Source organism: Panulirus ornatus, chromosome 49 (genome assembly GCF_036320965.1).
Source record: "Panulirus ornatus isolate Po-2019 chromosome 49, ASM3632096v1, whole genome shotgun sequence".
In the NCBI taxonomy this organism is placed as follows: Eukaryota; Metazoa; Arthropoda; class Malacostraca; order Decapoda; family Palinuridae; genus Panulirus; species Panulirus ornatus.
In genome coordinates, this window is record NC_092272.1 from 13350437 (window position 1) to 13375290 (window position 24854).

At 40.5% G+C, this 24854-nt stretch overlaps 1 protein-coding gene across 2 annotated transcripts in view; it reads left to right on the forward strand.

Moving 5' to 3' along the window:
* The window catches only part of LOC139764410 (nephrin-like), a 605317-nt gene that overhangs the window by 364453 nt on the left and 216010 nt on the right, over positions 1-24854 (forward strand). For both annotated transcript variants that reach the window (XR_011716371.1, XM_071690970.1), the window contains exons 3-4: positions 8057-8189; positions 19664-19836. Coding sequence is in view for 1 of the 2 variants with exons in the window: in XM_071690970.1 (XP_071547071.1) it covers positions 8057-8189; positions 19664-19836 (306 nt within the window). In the remaining variant the exon portion in view is untranslated. The remainder of the gene's footprint in view (positions 1-8056; positions 8190-19663; positions 19837-24854) is intronic.

Below are 24854 nucleotides of genomic sequence, written 5' to 3' on the forward strand. Positions count from 1 at the left end.
ATCGAGTAAGTAACGTAAGGGTAAGAGAGATGTGTGGAAATAAAAAGAGCGTGGTTGAGAGAGCAGAAGAGGGTGTTTTGAAATGGTTTGGGTACATGGAGAGAATGAGTGAGGAAAGATTGACCAAGAGGATATATGTGTCGGAGGTGGAGGGAACGAGGAGAAGAGGGAGACCAAATTGGAGGTGGAAAGATGGAGTGAAAAAGATTTTGTGTGATCGGGGCCTGAACATGCAGGAGGGTGAAAGGAGGGCAAGGAATAGAGTGAATTGGATCGATGTGGTATACCGGGGTTGACGTGCTGTCAGTGAATTGAATCAAGGCATGTTTATGGGGGTGGGTTGGGCCATTTCTTTCGTCTGTTTCCTTGCGCTACCTCGCAAACGCGGGAGACAGCGACAAAGCAAAAAAAAAAAAAAAAAAAAAAAAATATATATATATATATATATATATATATATATATATATATATATATATATATATATATATATATATATATCTGATGCTCTGTACATGCCTTCACCCTCTCAATCAATACCCTCCCATATACTTTACCAGGAATACTCAACAAACTTATACCTCTGTAATTTGAGCACTCACTCTTATCCCCTTTGCCTTTGTACAATGGCACTATGCACGCATTCCGCCAATCCTCAGGCACCTCACCATGAGTCATACATACATTAAATAACCTTACCAACCAGTCAACAATACAGTCACCCCCTTTTTTAATAAATTCCACTGCAATACCATCCAAACCTGCTGCCTTGCCGGCTTTCATCTTCCGCGAAGCTTTCACTACCTCTTCTCTGTTTACCAAATCATTTTCCCCAACCCTCTCACTTTGCACACCACCTCGACCAAAACATCCTATATCTGCCACTCTATCATCAAACACATTCAACAAACCTTCAAAATACTCACTCCATCTCCTTCTCACATCACCACTACTTGTTATCACCTCCCCATTTGCGCCCTTCAGATTGGGGAAGAGCAGTGTGGTTTCAGAAGTGGTAGAGGATGTGTGGATCAGGTGTTTGCTTTGAAGAATGTATGTGAGAAATACTTAGAAAAGCAAATGGATTTGTATGTAGCATTTATGGATCTGGAAAAGGCATATGATAGAGTTGATAGAGATGCTCTGTGGAAGGTATTAAGAATATATGGTGTGGGAGGAAAGTTGTTAGAAGCAGTGAAAAGTTTTTATCGAGGATGTAAGGCATGTGTACGTGTAGGAAGAGAGGAAAGTGATTGGTTCTCAGTGAATGTAGGTTTGCGGCAGGGGTGTGTGATGTCTCCATGGTTGTTTAATTTGTTTATGGATGGGGTTGTTAGGGAGGTGAATGCAAGAGTTTTGGAAAGAGGGGCAAGTATGAAGTCTGTTGGGGATGAGAGAGCTTGGGAAGTTAGTCAGTTGTTGTTCGCTGATGATACAGCGCTGGTGGCTGATTCATGTGAGAAACTGCAGAAGCTGGTGACTGAGTTTGGTAAAGTGTGTGGAAGAAGAAAGTTAAGAGTAAATGTGAATAAGAGCAAGGTTATTAGGTACAGTAGGGTTGAGGGTCAAGTCAATTGGGAGGTGAGTTTGAATGGAGAAAAACTGGAGGAAGTGAAGTGTTTTAGATATCTGGGAGTGGATCTGGCAGCGGATGGAACCATGGAAGCGGAAGTGGATCATAGGGTGGGGGAGGGGGCGAAAATTCTTGGGGCCTTGAAGAATGTGTGGAAGTCGAGAACATTATCTCGGAAAGCAAAAATGGGTATGTTTGAAGGAATAGTGGTTCCAACAATGTTGTATGGTTGCGAGGCGTGGGCCATGGATAGAGTAGTGAGCAGGAGGATGGATGTGCTGGAAATGAGATGTTTGAGGACAATGTGTGGTGTGAGGTGGTTTGATCGAGTGAGTAACGTAAGGGTAAGAGAGATGTGTGGAAATAAAAAGAGCGTGGTTGAGAGAGCAGAAGAGGGTGTTTTGAAATGGTTTGGGCACATGGAGAGAATGAGTGAGGAAAGATTGACCAAGAGGATATATGTGTCGGAGGTGAAGGGAACGAGGAGAAGAGGGAGACCAAATTGGAGGTGGAAAGATGGAGTGAAAAAGATTTTGTGTGATCGGGGCCTGAACATGCAGGAGGGTGAAAGGAGGGCAAGGAATAGAGTGAATTGGAGCGATGTGGTATACCGGGGTTGACGTGCTGTCAGTGGATTGAATCAAGGCATGTGAAGCGTCTGGGGTAAACCATGGAAAGCTGTGTAGGTATGTATATTTGCGTGTGTGGACGTGTGTATATACGTGTGTGTGGGGGTGGGTTGGGCCATTTCTTTCGTCTGTTTCCTTGCGCTACCTCGCAAACGCGGGAGACAGCGACAAAGTATAATAAATAAATAAAATATATATATATATATATATATATATATATATACATATAGGGAGGGGAAATATAGCGCTTTGCCCGTGGTGAGGGGAGAGGGGGAGATAAAGTGTAGGGGTGGGGCGAAGGAAGATGATTGAGAGTAGTGGGTGGGGAGAAGAGGGGAGTAGTGGGTGGGGAGAAGAGGGGAAGAATTGACTGTCATGAACAAGAAGTGGGTAGGGAGGATAGAATGCAGAAAATGGGGAGGATATAGTATAGCTATGAGAAGCTATGATATAGTATAGCTATGAGAAGCTATGATATAGTATAGCTATGAGAAGCTATGATATAGTATAGCTATGAGAAGCTATGATATAGTATAGCTATGAGAAGCTATGATACAGGAAGACGAGGTATTGGGGGGGGGGGGGGTATTATAGCATCTGGGGAGAGAGGGTGAAAAATACAGCATTTGGAGTGGGGAGGGAGGGGAAATGTAGCGTTTGGGGTGGGGAGGGAGGGGAGAATATAGCGTTTAGGGTGGGGAGAGAGGGGAGAATATAGCGTTTGGGGTGGAGGAGGATGTGAGGATACAGCGTTTGGGGAGGGGAGAGAGGGAGGGAACGTTGTGTCTGTGGTGGGGAGACTAGAGTGTAATATAGTGGGGTGGAAAAGGAGATGGGGAATACAACGTCTGGGGTGAGGAGGAAAGGGAGAGAATATAGCGTCTGAGGGGATGGGGGAGGAAATGCAGCGTCTGAAGGGATGGGGGAGGGAATGCAGCGTCTGAGGGGATGGGGGAGGGAATGCAGCGTCTGAGGGGATGGGGGAGGGAATGCAGCGTCTGAAGGAATGGGGGAGGGAATGTAGCGTCTGAGGGGATGGAGGAGGAAATGCAGCGTCCAAGGGGATGGGGGAGGAAATGCAGCGTCTGAGAGGATGGGGGAGGAAATGCAGCGTCTGAGGGGATGGGGGAGGAAATGCAGCGTCTGAGGGGATGGGGAGGGAATGCAGCGGCTGAGGGGATGGGGAAGGGAATGCAGCGTCCGAGGGGATGGGGGAGGAAATGCAGCGTCTGAGGGGATGAGGGAGGGAATGCTGCGTCTGAGGGGATGGAGGAGGGAATGCAGCGTCTGAGGGGATGGGGGAGGGAATGCAGCGTCTAAGGGGTGGGGGAGGAAATGCAGCGTCTGAGGGGATGGGGAGGGAATGCAGCGTCCAAGGGGATGGGGGAGGAAATGCAGCGTCTGAGGGGATGGGGAAGGAAATGCAGCGTCTGAGGGGATGGGGGAGGGAATGCAGCGTCTGGGGAGGAAATGAAGCACAGCATTAGGATTTGGTGGGGAGGAAAATTCCTTCCTAGGGTAGGGAAGGGAGAGAAAGGAGTGCCGATAGATAATTGGGGAGAGAGAGGGGGGAGTGGAATGCCGATAGATAAGTGGGGAGAAAGGGAGAGTGGAATGCTGGAACTTAGGTAATAAGGTAACTGAATATCAGGCATCTGGTGTAGCGGGGAGAGCCATCGCTTCGTCATGTTTGATTCGCTCGTTCGAATCCCACCATTAAGCACAGAGCTAAAATTTCTCTTCTGTAATCACGTAAAACTTTAGAGAACAAGTGACAACTATCAATTATAAGTTGTTAAGTCCTTTATCTCTACGGGATTCTAATCAATTTCTTGAACTATATCACGTATGTAATTTGCATATCGTCTCCCAGCCTTTCTCATGTAAGTATTACCCAGCCGGACTACCGGTCGTGTAGTGTGGCAGCCGGACTACCGGTCGTGTAGTGTGCCAGGTTACGCAGCCGGCTGCCGGTCGCGTAGCATCTCCTATAGCTTCATTGAGATACATTTAATAACGGCTGAGTGTAAACAGGAGCTGTAGTAAATAGGTGAAACATAATTGTCAACTTCTTTCATGTAAATGTATGATTAGTTGAAGTATGATGGCCAAACAGCACTCAGTATATCACGTATAATATATCATGGATAAAACATCACAAGACATTTCCTTTATAATCATTTGAAACACGAAATATATCACCAAGAATCGACTGAAATGGAGACCTAACAACATTCGACATATATGACATATAATCAGTTGAAACACGAAATATATCACATACATTCAGTTGAAACACGAAATATATCACCTACAATCAGTTGAAACACGAAATATACCTACAATCAGGTGAAACACGATATATATCACATACAATAAGTTGAAACACGAAATATATCACATACAATCAGTTGAAACATGAAATATGTTACCTACAATCAGTTGAAACAGGAAATACATCACCTACAATAACTTGAAACACGAAATATGTCACCTACAATCAGTTGAAACACGAAATATGTCACCTACAATCAGTTGAAACACGAAATATATCACCTACAATCAGTTGAAACACGAAGTATGTCACCTACAATCAGTTGAAACACGAAATATACCTACAGTCAGGTGAAACACGAACTATATCACCTGCAATCAGTTGAAACATGAAATATATCACCTATACTCAGGTGAAATAGACCAACCAACATTCGCTCTATCATGTATAATTAGCTATGATATGAAACATATCATCTTCCCTTGGCACTAAGAATCTTTTAGTTCTTCCTTTTAGTAATAATTTTACTTTACTTCCCATGTTGCTTAAATCCTTTAATGTAAATGTTGCCTTCAGCAACAACAATACTATAAAGAATATCTGAATCAGGAACTCATTAGAAAGTTCTGCAGGATGCATCTATAGAGTCCCATGTACAAATTGTGTTAAGTTTTATGTTGGGCAGACACGTAAGGATCTTTCATTTAGACTTAAGCAACATAGGTATAGTATAAGAACGGGTCAAGATTCAAACGCCTTGTTTAATGATGTTGAAAATTATGATCATTGTACTGAATGGAGTAATGGCATCTCAGTTATTAACTCTAACGCCAGTACCACGGGAAATATCATTGAATCATCTATTTTCAAATACACAATGAACTGTAACATTGATATTACTGAAAGTCTACCCAAATTGGATAGCTTTATTGTTGAGATAATTTGCAACAGTTTCCTTTCTTGTCCATATAATAAGTTTTTGATACGCTTGTTGCCAGACTCGAACGCACCCGACCTATATTTGGGTAGTCACTTGTTTACCAAATGGCGTCCTAGCTACGTCTCTTCGTTGCATATCATCTGACTGTTATATATCTTTCTTGTATCTTTCCTGATGATGTGATTATTACACGAAAGTGCACTTGGGAACCTATCGTGTTTCATCTCCCCGTGGACTCACAGGAATATATATATATATATATATATATATATATGTATATATATATATATATATATATATATATATATATATATATGTATATATATATATATATATATATATATATATATATATATATATATATATATATATATATATATATATATATATATATAAAACGTTAATGAGATGACCATGATTAGGGGCATTTAGCTGTCCGTGTTGCCTCATTTAAGAAAAAAAACGATTTTCATTATGAAGTCAACAGTGATTGCAGCTATAATGTGTGTGATGAGGATAATGGGATAATTACCCGAGATTAACATACATTTATATTTTCCACAATACTAGCATGATGTTGGTTACCACATACACACCAACAGAGGTGTACGAACAATTTTGATAATGGGACACTGGGAAACACGAGTCTTCGAGAAGATCAATAATTTCTAAACTATATTTGTCGAGGTTCTTCTCCAAGTGTGCTCTAGCATCGTTAAGTCAAGCACGTAATCTTTGGTATATTGAGAAAAAAGATTCTGGTGGCTGAATATCTCAGTGAGTTAAGTACCTCATAATACGTGTGCCCGAAGATGATATATGACCATAATGGTACTTGTGGTTTAATGAAGCATCACTCAGTTCTTTTTCATCTCTTGACGATGACGTATGTACCCTCAGCGGTGTTGGAGGGGTCACTGAGCTTTGTACAGAAGGGTTCTTGTGGGTCTTCTGAAGGAGAGATTCTGGTACCCATCATTAGTTGGGGAAAACAACGACAGGGTGGCGCCACTGTCCTTGCTCTGACGTCAGCATATCGTCTGCCTTGTTTATCTATTTCAGTCAGTCTTGTAATGACCTAAAAATCCATTTTCGTGTCTCGTATGTTTCTCTCTGCGTTCTTCAGTATATCTGTTGGCGAAATTTCAAGTTGGCTATTTATACATGCTTTCACAACACGAAGCTGCTTTGGTATTTAAACAAGAGCTTGAAGTAGCTCCTTGATGGAATTGTTGACCATGACGCATTCATTGGCTGCCCGGGGTTCAGTTGAATAGGTTCGAGTCCTGGTTGCTACCGTTGGCCCGCACTCAACCCAGGTGTTCATCCTCTCTTAGGGTACGGTCGATAATTGGGTACCTGGCTTCGATGGCACTGATAAAGGCATCAGTTACCTGTGTCGTCTCAGGCAACTATGAAAAGTATAAAACTGAGTGTTATGACTTTAAAATGGTAGATGTAATGAAATGCTACGTTTCGTTCTATATCAAAGATTACACAAAATGTTAGAAAAGATTAATTCAACCCCCATTGCTTCAACGATTTCATTTTATCATTCGGTCAAATAAAGTTCAAATATATAACGTACATAGTTGACGTAATTTATCATAACACTGTAATCGTGTATTCATCTCGAAAATGGAGATCATATAAATGAGATAAGCACATACAGAAACGTGTGTGTGTGTGTGTGTGTGTGTGTGTGTGTGTGTGCATAGATATGAATAAAGTCAAATGTATAGCCATGAACAAAAATGTAAAGTAAGATAACTCATAATTACTAATATACTTTGCTTCAATTAACAAAAATAGAAATGTTTCTATTTATTTCTAGGGCCACTTATAGACACAGCTTAAGTAGTTTTTCCTTTGACACTCAAAAATTTTTAGTTTACCCTGACACTTCTCTTTAATAAGGCACTAGCTCAACAATAAATGACGCTGTTGGTGATGAGGTCGAGTTTAGGTACCTCTTTGTATAAGAATAAGTGCCTTATAGACTTCGTAAATGGAGATTCCTTGCCCCAAATGGTTTCGGGTCAAAGACCATCGGTGTAGAGAGGGTGCGGTAAAGATGATGGTGTAGTGAGGATGAGCGTTTTGTATGTAAGGTGCAAACTAGTCAAAACGTATAGCCAGAGAATCGAACCCTGGCTTATCCGTGTGGAGGCCAGGTAAGCTTCCTGGTCTACACACTGATAGACCAGGGTTCGATTCTCAGGGTATAGGTGGTGGATAATTGACATTAGATATGATGCGTACAATGTCTGAGGTGAATTAATTATTTGTAAGTTTCAGGTCAAAAGGCCAGCTATTCCCAGGGTGTAGTGATGATAAGATTGCATTCAACGTGGGCCGGGGCTAGGTGTAAAATGGTCAGTGGTGTTGAGGTCATGGTGTAGATGGGGATGTAGTGAAGATGACCATCCAACTGACGTGTTGGGGTGTCCGGCCAAAGATCAGTGGTGTCCAGTATGTAGTAGTGAAGATGTGCGTTTCTTAACATTCCTTCGAAAACATGTGTCCAAGACTCACATTTCGCACCTCAGACACATTTGTCGTGGTCAGAGGTTACTTTTTCAATGTTTATTCCCGTGTATGATCTTCATGTTGGGTAAATGAATTTCTCTCCTCCTCACCAGGGGTGTGGCGCCGTGTGGAGGCCGTGTCTGGTCGTGAGGCGGTGTTGCCGTGTGAGGTGGGCACGTACGAGCCAGCAGACATGGTTTACGTCGTCCTCTGGTACAGAAATGGCAACAAGGAACCCATATATAGGTAAGGCCTGCTGTGAGGGTGTGGTAAGTAGGAGGGACGACTTGTGCATGAGGCAAGGGTCATTCCTACAATGAGGGAGTTGTGTGGTGGGAAAGATGCTACGAATTCATGTGGGAGAGGATAGGAATTTTACAATTTGTGGAGCTTAAGTGCATGGGCGTGGAGGACGACGGGATAAATAAGTCATTAAATTGGGATCCCGTAAATAGGTATTGAATCCGTCTCTATTACTGAGACCCAGTATATATGTCTCATGACTTTACCTTCCTCAAGCTTATCCTAAGTTGAATGAGCTTCTTTTTAAGCTTGAGGGCTCAGATGGCTTATTCGAAGCTTAGAAGCAAGGAAGCTGACGCTCATAGCGCTAATGGGCAACTTCTTTTAACAGAATCATTAGGTAGCCGACATCATGTTCACAACACGACCTAGCTTGGAGATCCCAGCTTACCTCATACTAAATGGTTGTGGAAAGAAAATGAGAATAGGTTACCATCGCAATATGATCATTTCCCCATTTTCGCTGGGTTAATTTGGGTCAGGTTTAGTTTGAAATACAATAGGTTAGTCATGTTAACATTATTCATAATAAGTTAATCATTGTTAATTTGGGTCAGGCTTAGGTTGAGGTACAATAGGTTACATGTTAACATTATACATTACAAGTTAATCATTGTTAATTTGGGTCAAGCTTAGGTTAAATACGATAGGTTGGTTTACGTTAACATTATACACTGTAAGTTAATCACTTAAGTTAATTTGGGTCAGGCTTAGGTTAGAATGCAATAGGTTAGTTTACTTTAACATTATACATTATAAGTTAAACATGGTTAAGTTAATTTGAGTCAGGCTTAGGTTAGAATACGAGAGGTTAGTTTGCGTTAACATTAAAAGTTAATAAGACAGTTTTGATTAATAGCTTAGTTGAACATACCGTCTCAGTTAACATAAAAGAAAATTTAACATTACGATACCGAATTTTTGAATAAGGTCCAGGTTAGATTAGGTTAGGCTAAGGTAATTTTGGTGAAGGATCTCTTAGGTTACATTATGTTAGGTTAAGGTATTTTAGGTTAAGGATCTCTCAGGTTAAATCAGGTTAGGGTAAGGTAGTTTTAAGCTAAGGATCTCTTAGGTTAGATTAGGTTAGGTTAAGGTAATTTTAGGTTAAGGATCTCTTAGGTTAGATTAGGTTAGATTGAGGTAATTTTAGGTTAAGGATCTCTTAGGTTTGATTATATTAGGTTAAGGTAATTTCAGGTTAAGTATCTCTTAAGTTGGGTTAGGTTAGGTTAAGGTAATTTTAGGTTAAGGATCTCTCAGGTTAGATGAGGTTAGGTTAAGGTAATTTTAGGTTAAGGATCTCTTAGGTTAGGTTAGGTTAGGTTAAGGTAATTTTAGGTTAGGTTGGGTTAGGTTAGGTTAAGGTAATTTTAGGTTATCTCTTCGGTTAGATTAGGTTAGGTTACGTTAACTTTAGGATAAGGATCTCTTAGGTTAGATCAGGTTAGGTTAAGGTAATTTTCAGCTAAGGATCTCTCAGGTTAGATGAGGCTAGGTTAAGGTAATTATAAGCTAAGGATCTCTCAGGTTAGATCAGGTTAGGTTAAGGTAATTTTAAGCTAAGGATCTCTCAGGTTAGATGAGGTTAGGTTAAGGTAATTGTAGGTTAAGGATCTCTTAGGTTAGATGAGGTAGGCTTCGTTAAAAGCCACTAGTACTGCATCGTTATTTTAGATTCTGACACCAAAGTGTTATAACAAGAGACAATATATATATATATATATATATATATATATATATATATATATATATATATATATATATATATATATATATATATATATATATATATATATATATATATATAGATATATATATATATATATATATATATATATATATATATATATATATATATATATATATATATATATATATATATATATATATATATATATATATATATATATATATATATATATATATATATATATATATATATATATATATATATATATATATATATATATATATATATATATATATATATATATATATATATATATATATATATATATATATATATATATATATATATATATATATATATATATATATATATATATATATATATATATATATATATATATATATATATATATATATATATATATATATATATATATATATATATATATATATATATATATATATATATATATATATATATATATATATATATATATATATATATATATATATATATATATATATATATATATATATATATATATATATATATATATATATATATATATATATATATATATATATATATATATATATATATATATATATATATATATATATATATATATATATATATATATATATATATATATATATATATATATATATATATATATATATATATATATATATATATATATATATATATATATATATATATATATATATATATATATATATATATATATATATATATATATATATATATATATATATATATATATATATATATATATATATATATATATATATATATATATATATATATATATATATATATATATATATATATATATATATATATATATATATATATATATATATATATATATATATATATATATATATATATATATATATATATATATATATATATATATATATATATATATATATATATATATATATATATATATATATATATATATATATATATATATGGTAGTATGAGCAACGCACAGGGGCAAACAAATTTCCTTTGAATACCCTAATACCCTAAGCCAGGTATCCATTACTTCGATGAACATTTGGGTTGAATGCGGATCGGCTGCCCCTCGCCCAGGATTCGAACCTATGTGGACTGGACCCCGGACGGCCCGTGAATGCACTAACAGATACAACACAGAGGCCCATAATATATACATCTCAAAGCCTCATAGATTCGTAGCTGTATTGTCAAGTCTATCACAACTGCCCGTTGAACATCATGGACTCTGAGAGGCGTGTTATCAATAACCTCTGGTAGGGGACACAGACTTTGGAAAACCTGATGATAAAATGTGATATTTGAGTCATATGAATAAGAAAGAAATGTATGATGAGTGGCGACATGCTTCACTGGGCAATGAAGTCTATTGTTTCCGAAACAAACATATTCCAGTATATTGTCTTCGCCTGAATAAATTCCAGGAACTCCGCTGGAAAAAACAGAACATCTCGATTCACAAGGGAATCTATCTCTACCTCTCTTTCTTATTTCTCACATTCGACGTAGATGTATAAGCAAGATAAAACACGGCGTCTTATCTCTTTTTCTAAAAGCGGCTGAAGGACTTCAAGCATAGGCCATTAAGGTCTTCCAGAAGTAACGTCTAATAAAAGATGTATCATTGCAACCTGCAAAGTAAAAGATGATAGCAGAGATAAGGAGGATTTTGTAAGATAACCACATCCTGTACCAGGTTAACTTTGCACACGTTTTTAACAAATGGATTGGATAATGAACCCGACGCGATCATGCAAACTGATATATGGAGAAACATATATATATATTTTTTTTTTTTTCTTTTTATACTTTGTCGCTGTCTCCCGCGTTTGCGAGGTAGCGCAAGGAAACAGACGAAAGAAATGGCCCAACCCCCCCCATACACATGTACATACACACGTCCACACACGCAAATATACATACCTACACAGCTTTCCATGGTTTACCCCGGACGCTTCACATGCCTTGATTCAATCCACTGACAGCACGTCAACCCCTGTATACCACATCGCTCCAATTCACTCTATTCCTTGCCCTCCTTTCACCCTCCTGCATGTTCAGGCCCCGATCACACAAAATCCTTTTCACTCCATCTTTCCACCTCCAATTTGGTCTCCCTCTTCTCCTCGTTCCCTCCACCTCCGACACATATATCCTCTTGGTCAATCTTTCCTCACTCATTCTCTCCATGTGACCAAACCATTTCAAAACACCCTCTTCTGCTCTCTCAACCACGCTCTTTTTATTTCCACACATCTCTCTTACCTTTACGTTACTTACTCGATCAAACCACCTCACACCACACATTGTCCTCAAACATCTCATTTCCAGCACATCCATCCTCCTGCGCACAACTCTATCCATAGCCCACGCCTCGCAACCATACAACATTGTTGGAACCACTATTCCTTCAAACATACCCATTTTTGCTTTCCGGGATAATGTTCTCGACTTCCACACATTTTTCAAGGCTCCCAAAATTTTCGCCCCCTCCCCCACCCTATGATCCACTTCCGCTTCCATGGTTCCATCCGCTGACAGATCCACTCCCAGATATCTAAAACACTTCACTTCCTCCAGTTTTTCTCCATTCAAACTCACCTCCCAATTGACTTGACCCTCAACCCTACTGTACCTAATAACCTTGCTCTTATTCACATTTACTCTTAACTTTCTTCTTTCACACACTTTACCAAACTCCGTCACCAGCTTCTGCAGTTTCTCACATGAATCCGCCACCAGCGCTGTATCATCAGCGAACAACAACTGACTCACTTCCCAAGCTCTCTCATCCCCAACAGACTTCATACTTGCCCCTCTTTCCAAGACTCTTGCATTTACCTCCCTAACAACCCCATCCATAAACAAATTAAACAACCATGGAGACATCACACACCCCTGCCGCAAACCTACATTCACTGAGAACCAATCACTTTCCTCTCTTCCTACACGTACACATGCCTTACATCCTCGATAAAAACTTTTCACTGCTTCTAACAACTTGCCTCCCACACCATATATTCTTAATACCTTCCACAGAGCATCTCTATCAACTCTATCATATGCGTTCTCCAGATCCATAAATGCTACATACAAATCCATTTGCTTTTCTAAGTATTTCTCACATACATTCTTCAAAGCAAACACCTGATCCACACATCCTCTACCACTTCTGAAACCACACTGCTCTTCCCCAATCTGATGCTCTGTACATGCCTTCACCCTCTCAATCAATACCCTCCCATATAATTTACCAGGAATACTCAACAAACTTATACCTCTGTAATTTGGGCACTCACTCTTATCCCCTTTGCCTTTGTACAATGGCACTATGCATGCATTCCGCCAATCCTCAGGCACCTCACCATGAGTCATACATACATTAAATAACCTTACCAACCAGTCAACAATACAGTCACCCCCTTTTTTAATAAATTCCACTGCAATACCATCCAAACCTGCTGCCTTGCCGGCTTTCATCTTCCGCAGAGCTTTTACTACCTCTTCTCTGTTTACCAAATCATTTTCCCTAACCCTCTCACTTTGCACACCACCTCGACCCAAACACCCTATATCTGCCACTCTGTCATCAGACACATTCAACAAACCTTCAAAATACTCATTCCATCTCCTTCTCACATCACCACTACTTGTTATCACCTCCCCATTTACGCCCTTCACTGAAGTTCCCATTTGCTCCCTTGTCTTACGCACCCTATTTACCTCCTTCCAGAACATCTTTTTATTCTCCCTAAAATTTACTGATAGTCTCTCACCCCAACTCTCATTTGCCCTTTTTTTCACCTCTTGCACCTTTCTCTTGACCTCCTGTCTCTTTCTTTTATACTTCTACCACTCAATTGCATTTTTTCCCTGCAAAAATCGTCCAAATGCCTCTCTCTTCTCTTTCACTAATACTCTTACTTCTTCATCCCACCACTCACTACCCTTTCTAAACAGCCCACCTCCCACTCTTCTCATATATATATATATATATATATATATATATATATATATATATATATATATATATATATATATATTTCTTTTTCTTTTCTTTCATACTATTCGCGATTTCCCGCGTTAGCAAGATAGCGTTAAGAACAGAGGACTGGGCCTCTGAGGGAATATCCTCACCTGGCCCACTTCTCTGTTCCTTCTTTTGGAAAATTTAAAAAAAAAAAAACGAGAGGGGAGGATTTCCAGCACCCCGCTCCCTCCCCTTTTAGTCGCCTTCTACGACACGCAGGGAATACGTGGGAAGTATTCTTTTTCCCCTATCCCCAGGGATATATATATATATATATATATATATATATATATATATATATATATATATATATATATATATATATATATATATACATATAAACACTATACCATTGGGCGCCCGAGAGTTGAACCCAAGCTACCGTGAACTGTATGCGGACATTGTAACCACTTGATCATCCAGGCTATAAATCCTGTCTCTCTGAAACCACTGTCTACAGCTCTAGGTCCGACCTACACACTGTGGGCCTGCAGGGGGGAGTCAGGCCGCCAGCACTCTGGTCTCTTAGAAGTTGCAAGTCAACTCACGGTTGTCTTGGTAATGTCTATATAAGAGAACATGTAAAGTTCACATGGAAATCAGTCTAATCAATTTTACTCTTGAAAATCCGAGCGTTGAATTCCGGGATAGCCAAAATCTAGTTCCCAATTCATCGATGGGAGGATGAACAGGTGGGTTGAGTGTGGACCGACTGCCGTGAGCAGGATATGAATATTTTGAAGAACTGAACGTAAGCGTTTGAAGAAAAAGTCTAATATGTCATTTGGGTTTGGAGGAAGACATTTAGGGAAGCTAGAGCGAATTGTAATGGAATGTTGAGAATTAAGAAAGTAATATAAAGATAGAAAAAAGAGCTTGATATGGTATCAAGAGTAATCGAAATAGTAGAGATGCTAAGGTCAGACGGTATCGAACCCGTGTTCTCACATGTGTGAGATCCCGTAATTATCAAAAAACTGGACAGATGACGCTCACATATCCAACTCCATTAGCAAAGTTGTCAATATTCGATGAAAGAAATATGTAGACGTTTAATTTATTCATGAGAGAAGATAACTGATAATTGGAGAAGAGAATACAGTTAGCGAGGCGCAAAATGAGCGGGGAGAGACTGAATGGACTTCCGTGGTGTAGTGGTTAGCATCGCCAAGTATCACACATTCACGGGCAGGCCGGGGTTGAGTGCATAGGTTCGAATCTTGGCTGCGGCAGCCAGTCCACAATAGACCCAGCTTTTCATCCTCCCTAGAGATTGGTTGATGAATTGGGTACATTACTTAGGCTGGATGTACACACCTGTTTATATGTATATATATATATATATATATATATATATATATATATATATATATATATATATATATAGATAGATAGATAGATAGATAGATAGCATTAATAAGATAGTCTTGATTTGGTCATTTAACTTCCTATTCCATCTCAGCGAACATAAAAAAAAGATGTGATTAAGAACATCTGTTATTGTGTTCATCATAATTCAGAGCCTAATAGAAATGGAGATGAAGGATTCCACACTTTGGGAACCAAAATAGAGTTGATATGAATGGCTTGAATTTTATACCTGGAATGAGATAGAAATCCTGATTTTTAGTAACGTATATTCGCAGACCACACTGATCAAAGGCCTAAGCGAGGATGGTTTGGCCTTAACACTGCAGATAAATGACATAGTTCCATTATAACCAGTAGAGGTAAATGAGAGCAAAGCTAAAAGGCTCACTTCCCAGCCTTTCACTTCCCTCGGCAGACGTGAAACAGGTGGGAAAAAATACCTTGCAGGACTAAAACGCTTGAAGGAATTTACTATAAGAGAGTCAGAAAGTAGAATAATCATGAATATATCAGTATCTATCATATAGAATATTACGTATCCTCATTTCATCTTTTTTTTTTATCCAATCTGTAGATTTTTTACGGATTTTCTTTGACAAGAGTCCAAGTTATGAATTGAGAGAGCCAAAAGAATGTTGTGGTCTTGAATTCAAATTTGGTGGATGATTTTTAAGCCAGTATTTTCCTTCGTACATGGGGTACTGGGAGGAGGCTCTGACAGGTTTAGGGAGAGGGAAACATCAAGAATTGATGGGAAATGCTTCATAGTTGAGGATGTTTTGATATGTGGGTATGGATGATTTTGTAAGAGATTGTCAGGGAATTTGGACGTATGTGTGTGTGTGTGTGTGTGTGTGTGTGTGTGTGTGTGTGTGTGTGTGTGTGTGTGTGTAGATATAGTAGTGAAGGTTAGTTAAAGCTCATTGGCGATAGAATGCAGTCACAATATGGGATATCCTGTTGGTATATGACTATGGGTCGGAGAATGCTCTGACCATCACGTGTGGTGAAGTAAGTCTACTCCGGAGAAATAAAGGAGAAAGACGCAGTATTATCAACCAGAGGCAGGGAGGCTACAGGGAGGTAGGGAAGCTACAGGGAGACTACAGGGAGGTAAGAGGGCTACAGGGAGGTAGGAAGGCTACAGGGAGGCTGCAGGAAGGTAGGAAGGCTACAGTAAGGCTACAGAGAGGCTACAGGGAGGCTGCAGGGAGGTAGGGAGGTTACAGGGAGGTAGGAAGGCTACAGGGAGGTAGGGAGGCTACACGGAGACTACAGAGGGGCTACAGGGAGGCTGCAGAAAGGTAGGGAGGCTACAGTGAGGCTACAGAGGGGCTACAGGGTGGCTGCAGGGAGGTAGGGAGGCTACAGGGAGGCTACAGGAAGGTAGGAAGGCTACAGGGAAGCTACAGTGAGGCTGAAGAAAGGTAGGGAGGCTACAGTGAGGCTACAGAGAGGCTACTGGGAGGCTGCAGGGAGGTAGGAAGGCTACAGTGAGGCTACAGGGAGGCTGCATGGAGGTAGGGAGGCTACAAGGAGGCTACATGGAAGTAGGGAGGCTACAGGGAGGTAGGAAGGCTACAGGGAGGCTACAGGAAGGCTACAGAGGGGCTACAAGGAGGCAGGGAGGCTACAGGGGGCAACAGGGAGGCTACAGGGAGGCTACAGGGAGGCTGCAGAGAGGTAGGTAGGCTACAGAGAGGCTACAGGAAGGCAGGGAGGCTACAGGAAGGCAGGGAAGCTACAGGGAGGTAGGGAGGCTACAGGGAGGGTAGGTACAAGGAGGTATGGAGGCTACAGGGAGGCTACAGAGAGGCTACAGGGAGGCTACAGAGAGGCAGGGAGGCTACAGGGAGGTAGGGAGGCTACAGGGAGACAGGGAGGCTACAGGGAGGAAGGATGGCGGTACTTGCAGGTTTGAGGAAAACCTGGAAGCAACAGTGTGTGTGTTTTACTTAAGACTTACTGATGTTAAAAGAGTATATGCAGGTTGCAGGAGGGGAGAGAGAGAGAGAGAGAGAGAGAGAGAGAGAGAGAGAGAGAGAGAGAGAGAGAGAGAGAGAGAGAGAGAGAGAGAGAGAGAGAGAGAGAGAGAGAGAGAGAGAGAGAGAGAGAGAGTTTCCTACATAAAAGCACAGACCACGAGGTGGTCTGGCCTTAGCGCTACTTAGAGAGAGAGAGAGAGAGAGAGAGAGAGAGAGAGAGAGAGAGAGAGAGAGAGAGAGAGAGAGAGAGAGAGAGAGAGAGAGAGAGAGAGAGAGAGAGAGAGCACTAGTTCCAATAATGTTATATGGTTGCGAGGCGTGAGCTATAGATAGAGTTGTGCGCAGGAGGGTGGATGTGTTGGAAATGAGATGTTTGAGGACAATATGTGATGTGAGGTGGTTTGATCGAGTAAGTAATGAAAGGGTAAGAAAGATATGTGGTAATAAGAAGAGTATGGTTGAGAGAGCAGAAGAGGGTGTTTTGAAATGGTTTGGTCACATGGAGAGAATGAGTGAGGAAAGATTGACAAGGAGGATATATGTGTCAAAGATGGAAGAACAAGAAGCGGGAGACGAAATTGAAGGTGGAAGGATGGAGTGAAACGGATTTTGAGCGATCGGGGCCTAAATATACAGGAGGGTGAATGGCGTGCAAGGAATAGAGTAAATTGGAACGATGTGGTATACCGGGGTCGATCTGCTGTCAATCGAATGAACCAGGGCATGTGAAACGTCTGGGGTAAATCATGGAAAAGTCTGTGGGGCCTGGATGTGGAGAGGGAGCTGTGGTTTCGGTGCATTACACATGACAGCTAGAGAATAGATATGAGCGGATGCGACCTTTCTTCTGTTCTTGGCGCTACCGCGCTAACACAGGAAATGGCGGACAATTATTAAACAAAAGACATTAAAAGTCTCTGTTATGATAGCTCCAGCTCACATGGGTTGTAATGAACCTCTCACTGGCTTTCTGTTGAACAAAGAAGAGGGGAAAGTTAGGAGAGGAAATGAGGGGACTGTGAGAGGTGTGTAGCAGAGAAGGGGAGATGATAAACACAGAGAAGTGTAGAAGATGAGGGACGGACTGCAGGAGGAAGGGATGGGAGGGGGTGAAGTGGAAAAGGACACAGAGGATAAGCAAAGAGGATGGAATGGATGGCAGAAAAAGGGACAGTAGAACTCAGGGATGGGAAAGATGTGAAGGGAGGATGGAAGAGAAAGGAAGAGGTAAGTAATTACCTGCCAAACTATAGATATCAAGGAGGAGTGGATCATGAGGCAGGACACAGTACGGAGCGAGGGAGGGAAGAGTGGACGAAGATGAGGGAAAAGGGAAGGTGTGGGAGGGGGATGGCTTTTGTGAGGCTGGCACTCGATGGCTAATTGATGGTAAGAAGAAAGTGGTTTTGCGAGGGAAAGCGAGTAGATGGGGATGGGAGAGAGAGAGAGAGAGAGAGAGAGAGAGAGAGAGAGAGAGAGAGAGAGAGAGAGAGAGAGAGAGAGAGAGAGAGAGAGAGAGAGAGAGAGAGAGAGAGAGAGAGAGAGTTGCTACATAGAAGCACAGACCACGAGGTGATCTGGCCTTATCGCTACTTAGAGAGAGAGAGAGAGAGAGAGAGAGAGAGAGAGAGAGAGAGAGAGAGAGAGAGAGAGAGAGAGAGAGAGAGAGAGAGAGAGAGAGAGAGAGAGAGAGAGAGAGAGAGAGAGAGAAGAGGATCATGATCATAACATGGTTAGGAGTCCTCGGTTGGCGTCTTATGTATAAGACAGGACGAGCAGTAGAAGTTATTGGGGAGGGACAGGGAGGGACAGGGAGAGGAGAGAGAGAGGGAGGGAGAGAGAGAGAGGTGGAGGGAGAGTGCGCCGGCTGTTAGGGAGACATGCTGATATGGGCGGGCGTGGGAAGGGGATACCATGATAATGAGCAGCTGGTGAGTGAGGCATGGGTGACCAGGGGTAATGTTAGGGTCCCCCACACACGGTCCCCCCTTGCCTCCTTCCCTCCTTCCTCCCTTCCCCAGGCTGGTGGTGGTGCTGCTGCTTTTGTGAGGCCCCTAGTCTGTCTGCCAGAGAGAGAGAGAGAGAGAGAGAGAGAGAGAGAGAGAGAGAGAGAGAGAGAGAGAGAGAGATTGGAAAACACAATCATCCCTATAATTCCCTAGTCTTATTTACGTTGCTCCTCTTCATTTCCATCCCATTTATATCAAACATCAAACTCCCATGACTCGGTTATTACAGTACACTCAATAACCAACACCAAGTTCGTTTCTTCCCTTCCTTTCCTTCCTCCCAGTTACGACAACAGGCCGGGGCGCCTACAGGCCTCGGAAGAGCGACACACAATCAAGAGCGAATTGTTGCAAGGTCGAGTTAACTTCAGGCCAGGTCAAGTGCCGGCGCTACACATCAAACCTGTTATGAGTACGGACCAAGCCAACTACACCTGCAGGGTCGATTTCCGTATAGGTGAGTTATGATGTAATCAGTCACCCTTGGAAGAGGAAGAGAGCCTCTCACTCTCTCTCTCTCTCTCTCTCTCTCTCTCTCTCTCTCTCTCTCTCTCTCTCTCTCTAATCGCGAAAATTGCGATGGTACTCACTTGCATGTCTGTTTAAGTCTATTGTATGTATATTAAGTATACTTTATACACTGCATGTAAATATTGTAGTACGGTATGAGGTATATATTGTATGTATATATTGTATGTATATCATGTATAAACTGTATGTATCTTTTGTATGTATATTACGCACATTGACTCAGAACTGTTAAGTAAAGTTCTGGGCTTCCAATTTTCTATGCATGAAAGATTTGCATATATATATATATATATATATATATATATATATATATATATATATATATATATATATATATATATATATATATATATATATATATATATATATATATATATATATATATCCAAAACTCTTGCATTTACCTCCCTAACAACCCCATCCATAAACAAATTAAACAACCATGGAGACATCACACACCCCTGCCGCAAACCTACATTCACTGAGAACCAATCACTTTCCTCTTTTCCTACACGTACACATGCCTTACATCCTCGATAAAAACTTTTCACTGCTTCTAACAACTTTCCTCCCACACCATATATTCTTAATACCTTCCACAGAGCATCTCTATCAACTCTATCATATGCCTTCTCCAGATCCATAAATGCTGCATACAAATCCATTTGCTTTTCTAAGTATTTCTCACATACATTCTTCAAAGCAAACACCTGATCCACACATCCTCCACCACTTCTGAAACCACACTGTTCTTCCCCAATCTGATGCTCTGTACATGCCTTCACCCTCTCAATCAATACCCTCCCATATAATTTACCAGGAATACTCAAGAGTTTTGGAAAGAGGGGCAAGTATGAAGTCTGTTGGGGATGAGAGAGCTTGGGAAGTGAGTCAGTTGTTGTTCGCTGCTGATACAGCGCTGGTGGCTGATTGATGTGAGATACTGCAGAAGCTGGTGACTGAGTTTGGAAAAGTGTGTGGAAGAAGAAAGTTAAGAGTAAATGTGAATAAGAGCAAGGTTATTAGGTACAGTAGGGTTGAGGGTCAAGTCAATTGGGAGGTGAGTTTGAATGGAGAAAAACTGGAGGAAGTGAAGTGTTTTAGATATCTGGGAGTGGATCTGGCAGCGGATGGAACCATGGAAGCGGAAGTGGATCATAGGGTGGGGGAGGGGGCGAAAATCCTGGGGGCCTTGAAGAATGTGTGGAAGTCGAGAACATTATCTCGGAAAGCAAAAATGGGTATGTTTGAAGGAATAGTGGTTCCAACAATGTTGTATGGTTGCGAGGCGTGGGCTATGGATAGAGTTGTGCGCAGGAGGATGGATGTGCTGGAAATGAGATGTTTGAGGACAATGTGTGGTGTGAGGTGGTTTGATCGAGTGAGTAACGTAAGGGTAAGAGAGATGTGTGGAAATAAAAAGAGCGTGGTTGAGAGAGCAGAAGAGGGTGTTTTGAAGTGGTTTGGGCACATGGAGAGGATGAGTGAGGAAAGATTGACCAAGAGGATATATGTGTCGGAGGTGGAGGGAACAAGGAGAAGAGGGAGACCAAATTGGAGGTGGAAAGATGGAGTGAAAAAGATTTTGTGTGATCGGGGCCTGAGCATGCAGGAGGGTGAAAGGAGGGCAAGGAATAGAGTGAATTGGAGCGATGTGGTATACCGGGGTTGACGTGCTGTCAGTGGATTGAAGCAGGGCATGTGAAGCGTCATGTGTATGGCGGGGGTTGGGCCATTTCTTTCGTCTGTTTCCTTGCGCTACCTCGCAAACGCGGGAGACAGCGACAAAGTATAATAGATAAAATATAAATATATATATATATATATATATATATATATATATATATATATATATATATATATATATATATATATATATATATATATATATATATATATATATATATATGTATATATTAGAGAAAATAAGATACAAGAGAGAAATAAGTCAGATGATATACATCGAAGAGACGAAGCTAGGACGCCATATATCAACTGACTTATTTCTCTCCTGTGTCTCCACTAATGATGTGATTATTACACGAAAGTGCACTTGGGAACTTATCGTGTTTCATTTTTCCCCGTGGACCGATAGGAATAACTTGATCACGCGCAAAATTGTGATCCTTTCCAATATATATATATATATATATATATATATATATATATATATATATATATATATATATATATATATATATATATATATATATATATATATATATATATATATATATATATTCTGTAAGTTGTAAGCTTGCCTCAAAAGGGGTTTTGCTCATGTTTGAAGGCTACAACCAAGACCAGAACCCCTCATTGAGGCCAGGCTCTTAATGATTCAATTAAAAAGATACAAAAAAATATAGAGAAAAAAAAAGGAACAAGGAGAATTACGAGGTCTATAAATATTTTTTCCAGGAAGAGCAAGGCCTGCTTTACTAAATGGGGAAAGTCGTAATCGTCCGAAAGGACTTGGGAAGGCTTATGTGTTCTGAGGGGAAAGATTCACACATCACACCAGGTTCCCTCTGAGGGTAGACATCCACACACACACACACACACACACACACACACATAGTAACCATGTGTGACCTTACTGGCTGTGTGGTGTGAGGTGTGGCAGATGGCAGAGTTAGCCAGGCTCCCGGGAGCAGAAATCCTATTAATATTCAAGGGAGAGAAGACCGCCAGAAGGCCGCCAGAGGTCGGATACATACGTAGGTTCGAATCAGTGTAGTGGCAGTCGGTCCACAGTCAATCTAGCTGTTTATCCATCTTGAGGAAACGGTCGATATGAGGAATACCTGGCTTATGCTATATATATATATATATATATATATATATATTTTTTTTTTTTTTTATACTTTGTCGCTGTCTCCCGCGTTTGCGAGGTAGCGCAAGGAAACAGACGAAAGAATACATATATACATATATATATATATATATATGGTTAATGAGATGGGCTTCCAAGACACAGTTGCCCCTGCCATTTCTGCAAACTTATAGTAACTGGTTTAAATGTTGAAATCAGTTTGTGAGAGTTGATACATCAAACTGTTTTATATTCGACTCTGCATAGTCAGCATGTAGAGATACATGTGACCCCGGATATAACAACAATCCTTATAGATGGAGGATTAAACCCTTCGTATAATCAGAGACGCTGCTCAAAGGAGGCTGGAAACCATCAACCACTAAGGATAAGCCACTAAAGTTGAAATGAAGACATTGTAAACAATTTGCATAATTACTGGGCTTTCTAATTTAGATATGTACGTTAATGATGGGATGGTTATGTCCACTGGAGGGAGTTAAAGACCCATTAAAGGAGCCATTAAGACGATTTGGAAAGAAAAATACAAAGAAAATCGAGGTCCTAAAGGCGTAAGTGGGCTACATCTGCCCCAGTGGGAAGAAGGTCAATCCTAACCCACTGGGAAATTCCACCCGAATCAAAGTTTACGTGAGTAAATTTAGGGTCAAACGTGATATACACTAGGCAGAAGATGGACTGATATTGACTTCAGGTTTGTAGCAAGAAAAAAATACAGGCTTGCATCGTCAGGGTAAGAGTCAATTGAGTCATACAGTGTGAATCCAACGTCTATAGAGAGATGGTAATAAAAATGATGATGGTGGGAGGAGGAAGAGAAGAGGGCTGGCGAAAGGGCAGATCCCTGAGGGACGCCACAGTGGATAGGATGTGAGAAAAGGAGTTTGGGGTTGACCCCTCAAAAGCCACAGAAATAGAGAGAGACCACAGCAGACGCCAGATATGAGAGAAATACCTATTTTCTTTTGTCATCATCATTTTTTCCGTCGCCATTGATACTAATTCGAGGCATCCGTGCGATGGAGTAAATTGCCCAGAGAAAGGGATAATTTTCGTGCCATTTACATGGTGGGACATCCCCAACAGCATATTGAAACAGTAGCTCTCACTGTGTTACACTTCATACACCCGGGTTCAAAAGTACACATTTTTCTATCATTTTGGGTCACTATATGCAAATTGTGAGTATTGATTTTATACACTCGGGTTCAACAATAGTTGTTTTCTATCATTTTAGGTCACTATATGCAAATTGTGAGTATTGATTTTATTCAATCGGGTTCAAGAATAGTTATTTTCTATCATTTTAGGTCACTATATGCAAATTGTGATGTATTGATTTCATACACTCGGGTTCAACAATAGTTATTTTCTATCATTTTGGATCACTATATGCAAATTGTGATGTATTGATTTCATACAATCAGGTTCAACAATAGTTATTTTCTATCATTTTAGGTCACTATATGCAAATTGTGAGTATTTCTGAGAGATAATATCGTCATTATCGAAACTCTAAGTGTGCGTGTGTGTGTGTGTGTGTGTGTGTGTGTGTGTGTGTACGCGCGAGCGCGCGATTACCATTCATATGTTACGGGGAGAGAGTTTTACACGCGTGTTTCTCTCCCTCTTAATCCTGTATATATGCACTGTCTTTTACCCATCCGTATATAAACACACATTTACCTCAGCCTAAAACGGGCTCCCACTCATCGATCAGCCCCGAGGGGAGGATGAACAGTTGGGTTGACTGTGGGCCGACAGCTACGACCAGGGCTCGAACCCATAAGGTTCCCCCGATTATGGTCCTACCCTTGATAACTCAAGAGCAGTAACGCTAATCATTAAGCTACAAAGGTCTTGTGTGTGTGTGTCTGTGTATGTGTGTGTCTGTGTATGTGTGTGTGTGTGTCTGTGTATGTGTGTGTGTGTGTGTGTGTGTGTGTGTGTAGACATGAAAAATCAAGTATGACATATGCCAGACACTTCAAAAAATACATCAGAGGCTCATCCAAGCGATGATGAGGAGGTAATTAGATGGGTTTTTCTTCGGATTGGGGGGGGGGGGGGGTTGTTAGCTCGTTAACCTTAAAATTTGATTTTGATTAAGA